The sequence below is a fragment of the Vanessa cardui genome, chromosome 3 (genome assembly GCF_905220365.1).
Source record: "Vanessa cardui chromosome 3, ilVanCard2.1, whole genome shotgun sequence".
NCBI lineage: Eukaryota > Metazoa > Arthropoda > Insecta > Lepidoptera > Nymphalidae > Vanessa > Vanessa cardui.
The window spans coordinates 1,444,876-1,463,739 of NC_061125.1; the positions used below are offsets into that span (position 1 = coordinate 1,444,876).

The 18,864-nt window shown below is 31.3% G+C and overlaps 8 protein-coding genes across 8 annotated transcripts; 4 read left to right on the forward strand and 4 right to left on the reverse strand.

Moving 5' to 3' along the window:
* Positions 1–164: 164 nt before the first annotated feature.
* LOC124543537 (THAP domain-containing protein 1-like) lies at positions 165–2,104 on the reverse strand. The gene is made up of 4 exons (XM_047121763.1): positions 1,728–2,104; positions 1,531–1,645; positions 1,228–1,420; positions 165–891 (listed from the first exon to the last, which is right to left on the reverse strand). The coding sequence occupies exons 1-4, from the start codon at positions 1,795–1,797 to the stop codon at positions 232–234; spliced, it is 1,038 nt and encodes a 345-aa protein (XP_046977719.1). The 5' UTR covers positions 1,798–2,104; the 3' UTR covers positions 165–231.
* Positions 2,105–2,229: 125 nt separating this feature from the next.
* On the forward strand, positions 2,230–5,109 carry LOC124543538 (ras-related protein Rab-39B). Its single transcript, XM_047121764.1, has 3 exons — positions 2,230–2,457; positions 2,529–2,880; positions 3,200–5,109. The coding sequence occupies exons 1-3, from the start codon at positions 2,350–2,352 to the stop codon at positions 3,406–3,408; spliced, it is 669 nt and encodes a 222-aa protein (XP_046977720.1). The 5' UTR covers positions 2,230–2,349; the 3' UTR covers positions 3,409–5,109.
* Positions 5,110–5,415: 306 nt separating this feature from the next.
* LOC124543737 lies at positions 5,416–7,189 on the forward strand. The gene is made up of 2 exons (XM_047122015.1): positions 5,416–5,881; positions 6,031–7,189. The coding sequence occupies exons 1-2, from the start codon at positions 5,754–5,756 to the stop codon at positions 7,187–7,189; spliced, it is 1,287 nt and encodes a 428-aa protein (XP_046977971.1). The 5' UTR covers positions 5,416–5,753.
* A 564-nt stretch (positions 7,190–7,753) lies between these two features.
* Positions 7,754–9,080, reverse strand: LOC124543853. Its single transcript, XM_047122174.1, has 3 exons — positions 8,714–9,080; positions 7,964–8,500; positions 7,754–7,782 (listed from the first exon to the last, which is right to left on the reverse strand). The coding sequence occupies exons 1-3, from the start codon at positions 8,958–8,960 to the stop codon at positions 7,754–7,756; spliced, it is 813 nt and encodes a 270-aa protein (XP_046978130.1). The 5' UTR covers positions 8,961–9,080.
* Positions 9,081–13,002: 3,922 nt separating this feature from the next.
* On the forward strand, positions 13,003–14,861 carry LOC124543608 (trafficking protein particle complex subunit 5). The gene is made up of 5 exons (XM_047121857.1): positions 13,003–13,317; positions 13,530–13,656; positions 13,797–13,880; positions 14,226–14,324; positions 14,647–14,861. Exons 1-5 carry the CDS (start codon positions 13,166–13,168, stop codon positions 14,743–14,745), a joined length of 561 nt encoding a protein of 186 aa, XP_046977813.1. The 5' UTR covers positions 13,003–13,165; the 3' UTR covers positions 14,746–14,861.
* Positions 14,862–15,025: 164 nt separating this feature from the next.
* LOC124543610 lies at positions 15,026–15,645 on the reverse strand. Its single transcript, XM_047121859.1, has 2 exons — positions 15,392–15,645; positions 15,026–15,310 (listed from the first exon to the last, which is right to left on the reverse strand). Exons 1-2 carry the CDS (start codon positions 15,527–15,529, stop codon positions 15,098–15,100), a joined length of 351 nt encoding a protein of 116 aa, XP_046977815.1. The 5' UTR covers positions 15,530–15,645; the 3' UTR covers positions 15,026–15,097.
* A 62-nt stretch (positions 15,646–15,707) lies between these two features.
* Positions 15,708–16,712, forward strand: LOC124543609 (40S ribosomal protein S13). Its single transcript, XM_047121858.1, has 3 exons — positions 15,708–15,858; positions 16,022–16,149; positions 16,382–16,712. The coding sequence occupies exons 1-3, from the start codon at positions 15,836–15,838 to the stop codon at positions 16,684–16,686; spliced, it is 456 nt and encodes a 151-aa protein (XP_046977814.1). The 5' UTR covers positions 15,708–15,835; the 3' UTR covers positions 16,687–16,712.
* A 1,173-nt stretch (positions 16,713–17,885) lies between these two features.
* LOC124543503 (TM2 domain-containing protein CG11103) lies at positions 17,886–18,736 on the reverse strand. Its single transcript, XM_047121726.1, has one exon. The coding sequence runs from the start codon at positions 18,471–18,473 to the stop codon at positions 17,931–17,933; it is 543 nt and encodes a 180-aa protein (XP_046977682.1). The 5' UTR covers positions 18,474–18,736; the 3' UTR covers positions 17,886–17,930.
* Positions 18,737–18,864: the final 128 nt, after the last annotated feature.

The window sequence follows — 18,864 nt, forward strand, 5'->3', positions numbered from 1 at the left end:
TTAATAGGAACTGCAAAGTAAAGATTTTAAATAAATAAAAAACTAACAGAACCATTAGAATAAATGACAAGCAGGTGTACCTATCCAGATGGATTTGTAGAAAGTCTTAGTCTTGGTCAGCCAGTGTCCAATACTCAAGTTGATTCATAAATAAAACAAAGAGGTTTTAATTGGAAAATATGTTGAATTCAATTATTCACAAAATATTCCTAATTTACACTTACTACTATATCAACGTAATGATACTTTACATGATAATTCGGTATCAGTCAGTTCCGTAACAACCTTAATCAAATTACTATTAGATAAAACATTTTTTGGTTCATAACCTGAAGATACCCATGATTCTAGTACTTCTGTGCTCGGCAACATCGTCCTTAAAGTATTTCTAATGTAAATATATGCTTGTGGTGAATATTTGTAAATACTAAGTGCGAAATTTTTCAAATCATCCGTATGTCTAGTGGGCATTGCTAAAACTAGGCCGTTTGTGTCTTCTCTAATCTTGTCCTGTAAGGATAGCAAAATTCTAGACTTTTTCTTTCTTTTCTGGTTCAATATATTTCTCTTCATTTCTATCACTTCTTTGACACGTAACAAAAATCTATTCTGTTTTTTAAAAACTTTCATTCTCGACTTTAATTTCTCCTTTAGAGTGACAGCCTGTCTTTGCATCTTCTGGACTTCCGTGAAAAGCTTTAGAAGTTCAAGGCCATCGTCTTCTTTTGATTTATTTGCCTCTTTGCCAATATGTGCTGAGCCGTTCGTTAAGGATTTATTATTCAACATTTCATGCTCCATTTCTTCTTCATAGTTATATTCATCACTGTCCATTAAATAATCTTCATCTTCATATTCATTGTCTAGAGTCTCTTCATCTATGTATTCAACCTAAAATAACATTAACTTACAGTTAAAGACAATTTACTTTAGTAGTAAGTAGTAGGAAGTAATGTATTATAGGTAGTAGTTTTACTACTTATAATACATTACTTCAAATCCTACTTTTTAAGAAATAATTTATTTTTGAATTTCATTAAGCATTTGATAAATAGTCAAGTCTATTGTCAAAAGACTGTGAATAACATAAAACTAAACAAATATAGTCTAATCTTGAGTTAGAAAAACATTTTTATAACTATCTACTACAAACATTATTGTTTGTCTATAACTTGTAATCATTTAAGAGACTGGAATTTTTATTTATTACAAATAAATTTACTTTACCTCTAAAACATGTTTTGGCAACTTCAAGGAGGGAACAGCTTTACTTGTGAGAACCACAGTATTATCAGCATTACATTCAAAACAATCTACAGAGAAATGCTGCACACATATATAAGAGTAATCTGTTGGGGTCCAATTGTTCCTTCCTGTCAGGTCTGTCCATATTTGTCTGAGATTTGTATCTTCAGGGAACCTTTAAATATAAAACTATAACATTTTAATCAAGTATGTCACATATTTAAATTACATTAATTACAAACCTCAATATAGGTTTCAAATATTTCTAAATGCGTCTTGGTATACCTAAAAAATAATTCAGAGTCTATGTTCTTAGATTCTTCACATCCCAGCACTGCACATGTTTTTGTTATCTCTGTATCAGCATCAGCATTCTGTTTAAGTTCTGGTGCCACCATGGCTGGAAAACAAAAAAGAAACAATTGTTTTTGCTGTAAAAATACCTCAATTTGTCAAAGAAGTAGCAATAGTGGCATAGATACCAATAGGGGTTAACTTTGCGCGGCTTTCCTCATTATCCTTTATTTTAACGAGACCTTGACTAAAACTCATGGTTATCAAAGAATATTCTTGATGACATAAATTACCTACTTAAGTTTTTATCATGACATTACAATGAAGATAAATTTATTTAAGAATTAATTGTACTACACTAGAAAGCTTGACTAGGGCGCCAGTATCGGCCTCTTTTAAAGGTTATATTAAAATGCTTTGACAGTTAAATGCTTTAAATAAATCTAAATAACGAGTTTATTTTATTTATTTTAAAATATAAACATTGACCAATATTATATTTTATACTGGACTAAAAAAATGCTTATTTTAAATTAAAACTGGCTTGACGCTACGCTACTTCAAAATTATTTGACATTAAATGCAATTGACATTTGCCGCGTGTACAGATTCTAAATAATATAGATAAAATAATATTATCTAACATTCACATGCCTAGACATGATTAAAAATAAATAAATGTAGTGGCAAGCCATAGAAAGACTTCAAAATTGTGTCACATTTTCCGTCAGAAAGTCATCATTCACAAAATCATCCCAATACGCAAATATTAGACGAGATCTTTGTTGTTCTGAGTTTTATGTTAAGAAAATGGTTGACCCAATATTTGATTACCAATTTAGGCTCATTCTAATCGGTGACAGTACCGTAGGCAAGAGTTCATTGCTGAAATACTTTACAGATGGAAAATTCGCAGAGGTAATAACAATGTTTTTGTTGTTGTATAACATTTTTGTAAATAGGTGAAGTAAATTACGCATAATTTTCAGCTATCCGATCCAACTGTGGGCGTTGATTTTTTCGCACGGATCATTGAAGTACAGGATGGTACAAGAATTAAATTGCAATTATGGGACACAGCTGGTCAAGAGAGATTTAGATCTATAACAAAATCTTACTACAGAAATTCGGTCGGAGCTCTCCTCGTGTACGATGTGTGTAATCGGTCGAGTTTTGAACATATACCACTTTGGATGATGGAAGCAAAAAGGCATATAGAACCACATCGGCCAGTATTTGCTTTGGTTGGATGTAAAGTTGACCTTGTTGGAAGTGATAATAAAAATGGTGCAAGAAGAGAAGTATCCTGCGAGGAGGCTAGAATGTTTGCTGAAGAAAATGGTAACTTTATCATATTAATAATTGTTATACAGAATAATATTAGTTTTATACATATATTAGTTTATTCATTATGTGTTAGTTACTTCATTTAAAATGAATTCAGACTTGTCATTGGAAGTTATCCATTATCACCACTATCAAGGCTAGAAACAAGTTTTGACCTAATTAGGAAATGCGAATGTATAAATTAAGTACAAAGCAATACTAATCAACAAAGAATTAACAAATATTAAAGTAGAATATGTTAAGAAAAAAGAATTCTGAAATGTGCTTAAATAAAATATATTGTATGTATAAAAATAATATTATGTTTTTATAGGCTTACACCATGTTGAGACATCTGCAAAAACAGGATTAAACGTTGAACAAGCATTTATTCTCGTCGCTCAAGAAGTTTACAATCGCATACAGACTGGAGAATACAAGGTGGAAGATGGTTGGGATGGCATCAAGACTGGATTCAACCGACCCAACGGTATGGACTTTAACCTGCTTGAAGCTGAAACAGTTCAGTCTACCTGCTGTTAGACAAATATTATATTTAGATGTAAATATTGACTCATATTAGATTTATAATAACATAAGTATAACTTTATTGAATATGTGATCGACAAATCGTCTTGATGTGTCATCGTCCTCAGGTCATCATTCTGGAAGTATATTTAAGTAGATCTGCCCTCCAGAATAACATTTAATACAAATGTAGATTATTTTACTTACATTTAAATAATTAAATAATAGACATGTTTTGAAGTTTAACAATAATATTATAATAGTGCCAATAGATGTCATTTATTATTTCTTTTAAGAATTCTACTTGGCTGTAAATAAAAATATTTTAATGTTCTTTTTTTCATCTTAACGCCAAATGTTCTTTTGTTTTCTCTATGTGTATGATTCTGAACAATTTGCATTAATACTGATTTTGCCAATATTGTAACAACTTTGAAACATGATTGTTTCATATATTTCAGTTAATATACACAAATGAACCAAAGAGTTGGATTTCATATCTGAATCTGTTCAAAAAGTTATTTTAGTTTTAAATTATTTAAGTGACAATACTAACAATGAACTACACATGGAGTAGTTAAAGTTTTGTACCTGCGATAACAATTATTGCTGAGGATAGACATGTTTTATAAATAATGAGTAAGCTAGATGTTTAACAATTAAAAAAAAAAAACAAATGTACAACAGCCATTCCTAAATTGAATATTATGAGAGTGTCTCTTTAGAAATGAGTAAATTAATTAATGCAGTTTGTCATTAGTAAGATATACAGTATATAGTGTGGTTCAAACTTAATGCTATTTTATAGTTTAACATTTTGATGACTTATGGAGAGAAATTTAGTCAAAATGATAGTTTATTCTTCCTAAAAAAGTTAATTGAAAATCAGGCACTCATATGGTAAAATAAAATGTCTATTCTCAGTACTACATATTATTGATAGTTTTTGTAAGAATAATAATCCCTTATATTTTAATTAATATTAGTATAAATTGATTTAACAATCGGGAATTATATATTTTGTTATGAAGGACACATTATTACCAACATTTACATACAACAGTTGATCTGTTGCATCATGTGCCTTTGTGGAATGCAAGATATATAATGGGGCAAGTAAAATATAAATTATAATTAGTTTGTTTAACGATAAAAAATGTTTGCATTAATTTGGCACCGGTTATACTAATGTATCGTCAATTTGGTAATGATTGTTAAAAACACATATAATGGCTTAATTTATTGCTCATTATAATTAAATTAATATTATAAACAAACTATGTTTTGCAAAAAAAAATGTGAGACACTGATATTGCAGAAATTACATACCGTCCAGAGTCTCATTCATAAAACAGATGATTTGGAAATAGAAGCTTTATTTGATGTGAAAAAGTAATTACTGTCACTACAAGGGTTTATTAACAATAAATTAGTATTTTTGTTTATTAATGTGTTTTTAACATATTAAAGTTTATCTGGTATATGTATGTGTGGATTCTTGAGTTGACCTATGTAAAACCAGCGTATAAGTAAAATACGTAATTATGAACGCAACACACAATGACTTTATCACATTATGTATGTGTAAAGTAGGTATATACTAATTAATAAAACACAAATAATGTATGTCACAGGTTTATTTAATAATGCAATTATCTCGTCATAGCGCTGTTATTATACGCTTTTATAAATGAAAATAAATGTTTTGTTAATTATTATGTTAATTTTCATTTAATTATCCTTATCAATATCAACTGTCATTTCTATGAAGTTCACATTCATTATGATTATACCATAAGGTTAATTTAATAAATTATATTTAAATATATATAGGTTAATTAAATATTACCTAATTCATTTAATTGCTAGTCCATTACGTGGTTCTCGTTCGATTATTGTTTATTATTTTGTTCGTATTATGCAATGATATTCTAATAAACAGATATGTTATATCCATACTAAACAACAGAAAAAAGTGTGCTGCGCCGGGGACCGTTTATTTAAAGGCAAACGTCCCAATAGGCATGATGACAGTAACTAAGAATCACTGAAATTATAATTTTAAATAATAATATAGGATAGAGAGACTCTAAGTAAGTAACTTATTTTTAAATTACATGTGTGATTCTATTTATTTTAATAAAAATAAAAATACAAAACATAAGAATCCGCCATATTAGGTCAAACACCAATCAGAATCGCGTGACGTCACGCTTTCGTAAAATTGTTTTGACAATTGTATATCGTTCGAAATTACCTTGTGTTTACTCGTTTTGATATTAACGTCACCGATTAATTGATATTGCGTTGTTAAATATTATTATCACAGTTTAAAAAAGACCAGCAAAGGAACGTTAGCAATGGAACAAGGATTTATCAAGGCAAATAGCTCTAATTTGCCGAGAATCGACTTGTTGATGCTGGGTGGATTTTTTGCATCAAACAACGACTTCTGCTCCGCTGAATTCCGAAATGTTAAAACTTCTATGTAAGTATTATGTGTAATAATAAGCATTAAAACACAGTATAGTAGTCAAACTTCCCTAAAGTACATACTTATATTATTTCTATTGTGTGTGTTCATGTTTAAGGTTATGTTATGAAAATACCACTTAAATATATTTTTATTTATTTTAGATCCTCTCGACCATCGTATGGTGATGACGCTGTCAGTTATGTTCATCTTAAACGTAGTGGGAACATGTGCACAGTGAGGGGCAAAATTTGTCCAGAACATAAGGTACATGCAAGGTTATATGCTGTCACAGTAATAGTAGATGAAGAAGAGGAAGCTGTTATTTCCGTACAATGTAACGATTGTGTCGCTTCTAAAGGAGGCTGCAAACATGCTATTGCATTCCTCATGTGGATCCATCGGAGGAGTGAACAGCCATCCTGCACAGCTGTAGAGTGTTACTGGATTAAATCCAAACTGTCCAGGGTTGGAACTAGCCTGAAGTACATGACAGCAAAGGACTTGTCAAATGGTGCACCTAGCTTGCTATCAAATAGTAAAGTTCTTGATAAGTTTTTGGATATTGGCCGAAAAAGAAATATTGATAACTGCGAGTTATTAAAATATCAACCTAGTTATATTTATAACAATATCAAAAGTTTATCCATGCACCAGCTTATGCTTAAATATAAGGAACAATCCTATGAGACATTTTTAAAAAAGATTGTGCTGTCTAATCAAACTATTGCTCAAATAGAGGAAGAGACCAGAGAACAGCACCAAAACAGCCTTTGGTTTGAATTGCGCTATGGTCGAATCACAGCATCAAAAGCATTTGAATTTAGTCGGTGTAAAAAGAATGATGGAAGTCTAATAGCGTTAATAATGGGAGGGACTATACCTGACACACCAGCCATGAAACATGGTAGATTATTAGAGGGTGAAGTGCGAAAAACTGTCAGCATTAAACTTGGCAAAAAGATTAGAAAATGTGGACTCATGCTGTCAAAAGAGTACCCAATGATAGCAGGATCACCAGATGGGATCTGTGAGGATGCTGTCATTGAGATCAAGTGCCCCACAAGTGTAAAATCATATAAAAATTATCTAAATAATGGCAAACCAACTGACAAATGTAATGCACAGATACAGATGCAAATGCATTTGACAGGGCTACAAAAGGGTTACTTTTGTGTAGCTGATAGCAACTTCAGTGTGAATAAAAATGTGGAAATTGTAAGTGTGAAGTTTGATGCCACATATATGTCTGATTTTCTTAAACTTTTAGCGGGTCTGTGGAAAGAAAAAATATATCCAATATTGTACGAAAGTACATTGTAATCTTTATTATAAATATAAAATAATAAAATGCACAAATAATAATTTTGTAGTTTTATTTAAGTAGAGAGTCTTGCAAATTTATAAAAGCACATGCAATTACAATAATATCATCAAGTACTTTTACAAAATTTGTGTTAAGACATGCATGGGGCTTTAACATATTAAATTCTCTTAAACGTCTAATTAACCTCTCAACATGAATCCTTAAACTAGCTATCTGCTTTGTTTCCTTCACTTCACTTTTAGATAGCTTGGCTCCAGTGACAACACTTGGGGGCCGTACAAGTTGTACTCTCTTCTTACGCAAGTATTGTTCTACATGCTTGAACCCTCTGTCAGCCATCACACACATACCAGGTTCTAAACAGTTGATAAAATCACAAGTCTCAACCAAACATGTGTCTGTTACTCTTCCTCCATAGCCTGGTGAAACATAGTTTACTAAACCATTTGGTGTACATGACACTAAATATTTAATGGTATTAGCCTTTTTGTATTCTGACCATGATAGTGCTTGATTAACACTTTTTGAAGGCTTTTGCACTTCAATTTCAAAACAGTCAATTATGCAACTTGTGTGATGAAATTTATGTCTGAAAGCCATGGGCAAAGTACGTTTTATCAAATCTTTGTTTAATTTGACAATAAAGGGTTGCATTACACTGGCTATCACTGGTATACATTTAAAAAATATTTTGCTTGCATATGTAGTAGTCATGGCAAAATCATCAGCAAGCTCTCTAAATGGATTATTTAATCGTATTTTTTTTAAACAAAGCAGTAAATGGTTATGAGGGATTCTGGTTTGTTCTTCAATTAATCCTAATAAATAGCAACAGCTTTTTGGAAGACCTAAGTAAGACCTTGGGTTTTTCATTATCTTAAGTAATGTATATTTGAGAATGTTTAATCTTTCTTCTTTCTTTGTCTCCTCAGTTAATTCACTGCAGTCTGATGTTGATTTTATTATAAGAGATTGTATTGATGGTGATGTTTCTCGCTGACTCACAGATGGTGCATATGAAATATCACTGTCAGAATGATCTTCTATACTAATTTTATTCTTGATAACATGTTTGACACCACTGCTTGATATCACTGGTTTACTATAGCTTTCAATTTTAAATGGAGATGTAGCGATTGAGCAGGAATAGGGTTTCAAGGGTGATGTTAACTGGCTTACTAGCTTAATTTTGGTCTGGACAGCTTTGCTTCTAAATTTATGTGTTATATGTACTTGTACAGATTTATCCACTGATTTTGGATAGGTAGTAGTAGGCCCTTCATGATGTTCTTCACTTGTGTGTAAAACTAAAATATAAAAAAAAATCTTAAAAAAATATATAAATCAGTGCCTAATGTATGTATGTATAGTTATACAAAAATTTTGTAACAAACTTGGTTATGATAGAATTGTTATATGTTCTTTGTTATTGATAAATGTAATAGGCAAATTCAATCACTATACACTTTAACCCGTTAAAACGGAAACTTATTCGCTGACATTATAGTGTTGGTGAGTACCTGAACTTTCTGATGAAATGATTGCAGGGTCTAATTGTTTTGTAGGTGTACTTTTCTCTGCAAAATCTTTTTCACTTTCTTCAATTAGTATCCTTCTTTGTTTCTTAAGAACATAGGGTCGCTCTATGGTATTGGAAGTTCGTTTTCTTCTGTCCAATTGGCATTCAAATCTTGTGGGCATACACCCGGACTTCATGCGCATTTGCGAAACTGAACCCATTACAAGATACTGAATATAATTTTCCATATCGTTTGGTAACTGAAACAAGAATAAAAGTTTAGTAATAGAGGAATGGAAACGTGACCGCCAATATTATTGACTATTAGAGAAAATTCTAATGATCTCTAGTTTAGTTAATTATTATACAGTAAATAAGAGATATACTTACGTCGAAATGGTCTTCGCAGAAATAAAGTACAGAAGTTGAAGATATAGCTGTTGGGTCTCGTCTTGCAAGATTTAGCCACATATTTCTAATTTTTTTCTTCAAAGGAACATTAATAAATAACTTGTTCGGAGTTTTTATAGATGTATTGTTACATTGAGGAACCGCACACCATCGATACACGTTAGAATTCATAATTTTCGTATCAAATAAATTAAATTACGGATCTAAATAAACATTTAACATGCGAACTGACAAATGTTTACGAAAGCGTGACGTCATAAACAGACGCCATTTGTATTCTAGTGTTTTTGAACAAAATTTAAAATTTATTTTTAAATGATCATTTTTTCCTAATAAAATTTACTTTTTTGCAGAATTAAGATTTATTTTGTATAAAGTAATAACGTAAAAACACGGTAGTGTAGTTTTTCAAAATTTGTCATCATGCCTATTAGGACGTTTTCTAGTCTTCACTTTTTGCGCGTTAAAAACATATCTGTTTACTACAACATTATTGGTATTATGCGATCATTTTATTTATTATTTATTTTTTTACAACGTAGGCTCCTAACCACTAGACGATCACGATTGCGGGTTTAAACCCAGACAAGCACCGCTGAATATTCATGTGCTTAATTTGTGTTTATAATTAATCTCGTGTTCCGTGGAGAAGGAAAACATCGTGAGGAATCCTGCATGTGTATCATTTCATATAAATTCTGCCACATGTGTATTCCATCAACCCGCTTTGGAACAGCGTGGTGGAATATATTCCAAACCTTCTCCTCAAAGGGTGAGGAGGCCTTATCCCAGCAGTGGGAAATTTAGTAAATTTACAGGCTGTTGTTATATATTTTTTTACACTAAGAGCGTTTTCACATTATCCGATCCGACATCTGTGTCATAATAACGAAAGAAGTAAAATGTATTTAATCAGGGCCGTATTTAGGGGAGGGCAACCGGGGCAACTGCCCTGGGGCCTCCATATGAGAGGGGGCCACAGTTTTCAGCAAGTTAACAAATACTGAGATATAGTCAAATTATAATAATGTTACTATTTAATATTTTAAAAGTTACCGATACAAATACGAAACAATTTATAGCTTACTGATTGAAATAAAAAAACTAATTAATTCATAATAATATAATTATTAGGGTTTGTCTAGGGCCCCAGTGCTTTGTGGCCCGGGGCCTCCACACCTTTAAATCCGACTCTGTATTTAATATGTATCTATCTATTACATTGTCCGATCCGATATTGGCTATCGGCAGACACCAATATCTTGATGGCATCATCCGACGCCCGTGAGCTGTCGGACGATAAAATTTGTTAGTGTTCTCTAAGTGCATTTAAATTGGCTCTGTGTGGGTAGAGCCCTATGCGCGGCGGCCATTTTGCATTTTTGTTTTGGTGTGTTTTGCAGCTGGCTAAAAATAATATAATATGCTGCCTCTGAATATCTAGCTTACATCATGGGATATATCCAATAGTTTCTACAGATGTTTTTTGCATCTCGCATATTATAAAGTTATTGACACAAATAAAATCAATTTCATAATGTAGCGTTTTTGAACAAACAGGAAATAAAGTATGCTATAATGTTTTCTGCGGGAATCTATGGAACAAATGGCCGTATCAGAAGTTTTGGCAGAAATGTGAAAATAGCAAATTAAAGTATTTTATATTGTACGCGATTATAATAAGTAACTTCTAAATATTGAATTTTAACTAAAAACCTAATAAATTGAAATTATAGGATCAAGACACGTGTCTTGGTACTAGGCGGTGAATGAAGGCGATTCTAAAAATTATTGTTGAATAAAACCTGAAAATAACTGAAGCTGAATAACCGATAAAGAATAAAATTATAAGCGGATACTTATAATTTTATTATACACTGTATAGAAGAAAATACTAAAAATCATTAAATTAAAATACAACTTTTTTTAACCAAGCAAATTAACTTTTCAATCTTAGTAAATACTTAATTTAAAGTGAGTAACAAACAAAAAATCAATAACTTTAAGTCGGGTTCATAGTTTTTTTTTATGTATTTCTATCCAATGATATTCTAATAAACAGATATGTTATACCCATACTAAACAACAGAAAAAAGAGTGCCGCGCCGGGGACCGTTTATTTTACATTTCGTTACAAATAAAAAGTATAGCTTGATAAAAACAATAAGTAAAAGGGATAACTAGATGTTTTAATTACGCAAAACGTATTACTACATAATTATGACGTATTATAACGTATTAATGGCATAATTATGATGAAAACGACATAATTATGAACGCAAACGTCCCAATTAGGACGTTTTCTAGTCTTCACTTTTGCGCGTTGATGACATATCTGTTTACTAGAACATCATTGTTTCTATCTATACATTATTTATGTGAGTCAAAGCAAGTCAAGCTTATGGGCCACCTGATGGTAAGTGGTCACCATGACCCTTTTTTTTTTCGAAATGTGTATTGCTGTTGGCCCTATTGGCCTCTACAGCGTCACCGGGTGGGGTAGGCGAGCTATATGCTCAGGCCTAGTGATGGGAGCCCACTGAAGGGCTCAGAATACGCGCATCCTAAGGGTGCCTCCTATGAGGCCGGACCTCGGCTTAGGACGCCGTCGTCGACTCTAGGGAGGAATGACGTGTGCATTCAACGTCGTACGCCTAGGCGTCGACGTGTCGGTAAATAGGGACCTCGACCCCGCCGGCGGGGTCGGTGTGTGTTGTCTGTACCTATCTGGGTAGTGTTGTCGGCAGTGAGTCTGTCGACGGGATCGTGTAGGACGTGCTTAGGACGCCTACGGATCGGATAACTCCAAGGGGCTATACTTGCTCGCCTCGGATATAAGGGGGTTTGAATGTTGCGACGCTTTGTCGAAATATCTAATGGAGAGGTCTTTAAATAGCTTAGCTATTGACTCTACTTTAAAGTCTCTAAGCATCATGACCCATAGACAATGACGCTATAAGAAATATTAACTATCCTGACATCGTCAATGTGCCACCAACCTTGGGAACTAAGATGTTACGTCCCTTGTGCCTGTAGTTACACTGGCTCACTCACCCTTCATCCAACCGGAACACAACAATGCTGAGTACTGTTATTTGGCGGTAGAATAACTGATGAGTGGGTGGTACCTACCCTAACAGGCTTGCACAAAGCCCTACCACCAAGTAAAATAATAATTGTAATCAAACACGAAAGCAAGCAGCATTTTAACTGTTAATCATTGTTCGTACAAATTTGTTTTTGATCAGCAAGATAGTTCTTACTGTTTATAAGTTATAAGTTCATACAAAAAAGGCATTTCGTTCTGTGCATATGTTAGCTCTGCTTTACCCTTTAATTCAATATTAAATTAGATTTTATTCAATCATATTTTATATATTTCTTTGCTTTTTTAACTGTTCGTTAACTATTTTTCAATGTTCTCTAAAAATATATATTAATGAGAATGAATGAAAAATAAATTCAATTCAATTAACAATTATTTGCTTAGGCTTAGTGGCTTTGAGTGTTGCCAGTTTCATTATTTTATTACCAATGTCTAGTGATTTTTTGAAAGTATAGCTTTGCTACTCAAAACCTACCGCATTCTTTCTTAATTCAATGTGCTTTAGAATTTTACATATATTATTTTATACATATTTTTAAATTAACTAATATATAAATTATATTTAACATGTCTTTTTTTAAGCTAATGTATATATGTTTATAAAAAAAAAAAAAACATTTACTATGTACCTATACTTGGATTTTTGTAGTGTAACTAATGTGACTAAACTATATAATTGTAAGTAAAATATTATTTAGTGACAATTTCTTGAAATTTTGTGCATTGATTTGAGTTTGTCAACACAGTAAAATGTCAATGATTTTATTTATTTGATGGAGGAGTCCTAGTTCTGACAAGTGACAGCTTTATGATCTTACAAAAAAACGTTTGCACTTGCAGTTTTATTTCCTATGCTTTTATCCGCTCTCATAATAATTCACCCTCTCGTAAGGGTTCATAAAACGTCAATATAAAGTTTATCGTAAAGAAAAAATCATGTCGTCCAGTCGTTCTAAAACATCGATTCTAGACAAACCCTTAAGCAAAGGCAAAGGGGAGGTTTCCCTAGCCCTTTATGCTTTATTATTTTCAGAAATTGTACAGTTCTGCCAAAACAGATCACATTCTATTCATGAACTTCAAACTAAGTGAGTTATTATTGAATACTAGCATTTAAGATATACATACTTAATTGCAATTTCTTTAAAGTATTTTGTCTGCATTAATGCACTGTAAGTAATTATAATTTATGTTTAATGAAAAGACCACTTACAACCATATTTATGTAGGGAAGAATGTAAAGAGTGATATATGATAAAATTTAAAATTATTAGCAATTTATTTTAAATTTTACTTGTAGGTTGTCAGAAATGGGATATGATGTTGGAACAAGACTACTTGATCTTTACTTTGTAAGAGAAAGGAACAGTAAACGTGAAATAAAACTGTTAAATATGTTACTATTTGTTAAATCAACACTGTGGAAGGTAATTGACCTAATATCATATGAATGAGATACTCAAATTGAAAAAAAATCACACATACATAATAAAATAAAGGTTAAAAAGGGTAAAATTATATTCCATAAAATAATATCAAATTAAAACAATCTTATATTATGTTTAAGGTTTTATTTGGAAAGGAAGCTGATAAATTAGAACATGCTAATGATGATGAACGGACATATTATATAATTGAGAAAGATGCATTAGTAAGTATAATTAATCATATATTTAGATTATGTAATAGTCAAAAATGTAATGTTTTATCATATAACTTTCCAGTATTTTAAGCTAAAATTCTTATTAATTTATGTATATTTTAAAGTTGTATAGAGCAATTATATAAAATGCTTTGCCTCCCTTGGATGTTCTCATTATTGCCGGTGAAATAGTAGTAGGTTTGATAAATGAATTAAATATTCCGTAAGTTCTTTAAAATGTTTAATATTATTGAATACATATCAATTGTATTAGATAAATTACTATTTCTTGAAGATTTTGTAATTAGTATTATGAATCATTCTTGTTTTATATTTACGTGTTATAATTTTCAGATTAATAAGTTTATAAGTGTACCAAAAGATAAGGGTACTCTGAACTGTGCTTCATTTAACGCAGGCATCATAGAAGCTGTACTTACTAATGGAGGATTTGTATGTTGACTCTTATAAGACTTTAAACCAATATTCTATATTTCCGACAAATCTATTTAAATTATTGCTTTTTTTAAATAACTAACAATATAAACATAATTTAATTACATGTTATATACAAATTGTATTCTCGACAATAGCTACATGATTTAAGTGACAAGCAAAAGAGTTTCTAATCACTGAATAAAATATAATATTAACACTGAGTAGGATCTTATATACTTATAATTGAATATATCATATATCAGTCTACAGTGTTTTGCAGTATTCAAAGATGCAATACAAAAAAATATACATTTGTGTTATTGTTTATTCTTTACAGCCAGCTAAAGTAACAGCACATTGGCACAAGGGCACTACTTACATGGTCAAATTTGAAGATTTTGTCATAACCAGAGACAAATGTTTGGATGATCGTTAAAATTTATTTAATTCCTTTAATATGTATTCACTAATTAATGTTTAAATAAATGTACTCCGTTGTTATTTTTTAAACTGATGTGTATGAATTTGTCATTATAGCACCTTAATTATATGTTTAAGTAATAAAATTTTATTTTATGGATATAATTACTTTTATTAATCTGTTCTATAATATTGTTGTTTAACTTATTATTTAATCTGCCACTGAAAAATACGAATAATATCAATGTTGACAAGATTTCTTTTAGAAGAAAATTTTTAATAGAAATAGCCTTGACTATAAATAAAATTAAAAACTTTAATGATCATAAGCTATATTTCTAAACATTGAATGTTTTTATTGAACACATTTAAGACAGTTTGAACAATCTATCCTTGTAGCGAAGTTCTCCCGATCTGCATTTTTGTTCACGCCCGTTACGTTCATTGTAAATTAAATATCCGTATGTAAACATGGGAATTATGATGCTGCAAATACCGAACAGAGCTGTCCTCCTATTTGGTTGAAAGAAGTCGACTTGAGTAACTTTCATAGACACGAATCTCTGGTGAGCTTCATCGAACTAAAAACAAATATGTTAAATATTAATGCATAATAACAATACATTTTAATTCAGAGATAAAATTACGTAATGAAAACTTACAACATATCCAGCTTCAGCTGCGTTTTTCCATGGGTTAGTTCTTTGTTTTAGGAATTCCTTCCTCATCTCAGCACGCCGAGCGGCTTGCTTTAATATGAGTTGATATTCCGATTCGGATAATCCATATTTTTCAGCCATTTTTGATCACTTTTTGTAAATTATGGACCATCGAATGTTTGCAGGTTATTGAACGTCAATGTCAATTGTAAATTCATTTTGACAATTTGGTCTACAGAGTACCCAATTGAACTCACTAAAATGAACGAGAACATTACGCAACCATAGAGTATAGACGAATGTGAAAAATTATATGGCAAGCCTAGTTCAGTGAATGAATGAACGGTAACATAGACAACTGAATAATATACTGTCTTCCGGACACCATCTTTTCGATTTCTCTTGTTGTCGTTGTCAGGTCGGCGATTATTGTAAAAACCCGCAACCATGGGTCGTATGCACGCACCTGGGTAATTTCTTATTATTTATGTTGCGCAAAGCCTATTTCATTATATTTATATGTGGTTTACCTTAATTTCGAGATAGGGTCTCCCAAGTGACAGTCTAACCTATACGGTGATGTTCGCGTGTACCGCATGGCGTTCTATAACAGTGTCTTATTTTGTGTTTCAGTAAAGGTATCTCACAGTCGGCGTTGCCTTATCGCCGCAGTGTACCCACTTGGTTAAAACTGACCGCTGATGATGTCAAGGAACAAATTTTCAAACTTGGCAAAAAAGGCCTCACTCCTTCCCAAATCGGTATGTATCATGTAAATATCCAAACGTTTATGAGTTTTTGTGTATTCTTCACCTGTAATTATTTATTAATTGATCATTTAACAACCATTATGATTATATTCTTAAAATGCGTGGTGATAAGAAACTGAATATTACAACCTTCTAAGATATAATACCATCGTAGACGTTCTTGAAATTGTTAACTTAACTTGAGAAAATATGTACACAATTTCATTTTACCATTTAATTTCAGGTGTTATGCTCAGGGATTCTCATGGAGTTGCCCAAGTCAGATTTGTCACAGGCAAAAAGATCCTGCGTATCATGAAGGCTATGGGTCTTGCTCCGGATCTACCAGAAGATTTATACTACCTAATCAAGAAAGCTGTTGCCATGAGGAAGCACTTGGAACGTAACAGGAAGGACAAGGACAGCAAATTCAGACTCATTCTTGTCGAGTCCAGAATCCACAGATTGGCCCGCTACTATAAGACAAAGAGTGTGCTCCCTCCCAACTGGAAATATGAGTCGAGCACTGCCTCTGCTTTAGTGGCTTAAGTTTAAATAAACTATGTAAATTTCCAGATTTTGTTTTATTTATTTAGTTTAACATCATAGATTTTAATGATTTTTTTTTTGCTATGATGAAGTAATTGGTTTCTCATTTCAATTAAAAATGGATTAATTAATTATATTTTATTGATTGATGGTATAATATATGGATTAATTATTCATATTTTTGAAAATTTTGAAGAATGCCATTTTAAAGTTATTAATTAAGTGATATTAGTGCAAAGTTGTACAATTTGTCAAAAACTAAAGCATTTATAATGTCTCAATTGCTATTATCAAAGTTTTATTAACTATCTGTATTAAATATTTGTTGCATAATATCTGTTGCACATATACTCTTTATTGTGAATTTTCTACTAACCAAAAGAATATTTAGATCAGATTTTATCATGGAATGTAGTAGTTTCATCCTAATTGAGCTGAAATTTATCACACTTTTAATGTTTGTAGATTTACTTAATTTCAATTTATTAACTAAATTATGAAACTAATTACTGCTATTTATAAACTACATTGTCAGTTTAGTTCCATATTCTTATAACTTTTCATTCTGGAAAGATCAGACTGCTCAAATTACTGGATCGCAGTGGAAATTGTGATGATGCTTAATATATTTGTTATCAAAGTACATGATACTACAATTTATAATTAAAAAATAGTTTTCACAAATTTTAAACTCAACCTCCTTATCAAATAAAGAAAGCCATGACTGTAAGTGCTTAATGGTTATTTTAGAGACAAGGACAAATATAATGTACAATAATGTTTCAGCTAAATTAAAGCATTATGATGCCATTTATAAAATGTTTCAACATAACAAAACAGGTCTATATTAAAAAGTGTTATCGCCTACAGCTTTGCTTGCATTTTAGGGGTTGATCAGCAGGTATGAGGTATAAAAATCTAGCATATGTTGTTCCTTGAGATTTGAGCTTACTTCATTCAAATTTTATCAATTTCGGTTCTGCACTGCACTGGGTTTGACCATGAAAGTGTATCAGAAGTGCAGAGTATCAGATAGATAAATATTGTTTGTGCACAGAGAAAACCTAAAAAATGTGTAGTTATTATCAACAGAGCTATAAAAAAATTGATTATTTAATATTTCCATTTTGAAAAAGAATAACTTTAAATGCAGTATATAAATTTTTGTTTTTTATTTAATGTTGAAAGAAAACAAAAAAAATAGTTTAACATTTTATTTACATTATTACAATCTTTACATTAAATTACACATATGGATTCCAATTACTTCCATCCTCTGGATGCAAATTATTAGTAATTAATAAAACTACATCAACAATCCACCAAATTCCTAGTCCACCTAGGGTAAGAAGTTTCCCCACTGCTGTGCCAGTTTGTCCAAGACAAAAACGGTCCATACCTAGGAAACCTAACAAAATACTGTAAATGAGAGTGGTAGTGAAATAATGTCCAGAATAACGTACACAAGGAAATCCATCTCTTAGGAAGCTACGGTTTCCGTAGCATTCAATGCCATCCAGTGCTTTACACTGCACCTTTGTCTTTTCCACATCTTCGTAACGTACACCACCGAATTTAACACATCCATGTTTAACAGCTTTTTTTGCTGTCTCATTACCCTTGTGGTCAACTGGTTCGTCACATTCCAGGAATTCCATGGGTAGGAAGCTGCATTTTACAAGAGGTCCTAATGGACGATATGGTTCCTTGTAGTAGGGGTCACTTTCCGACATGGTTAATTTTGCTAGTGTAAGAACTATCGTTATAGTTATCCATCGCAAATCCATGTTATTGTTTTTAAAATAACATTATTTTCATTTGACGTTCTGAAAACACATTTTGTCTAACGAAAATATGTTTGTTTCTTCTATGTAGTATCTTTTTTACTGCTTTTTATTTCTCTAGAAACTTTTACTTTACTAGAGGTATATAATAAATTCCAAGAATTAAATAAATATGTAGTTTTCTGTCAATATTAATTCTCTTAAGGTTTTGTTTTCACTTTTCACCTTAAAACTTCAACTTGTCACTTGTCAAAAGTGAAGTATACATTTTTGAACCATATAATTTATATGAATATTGTTATGTTAGTTCACTGTGCACAAACTATCTTAGATGACATGTAAAGCACATAAAAATATTTATATTAAATTTTGAATTATATTTTATTTAGGATGC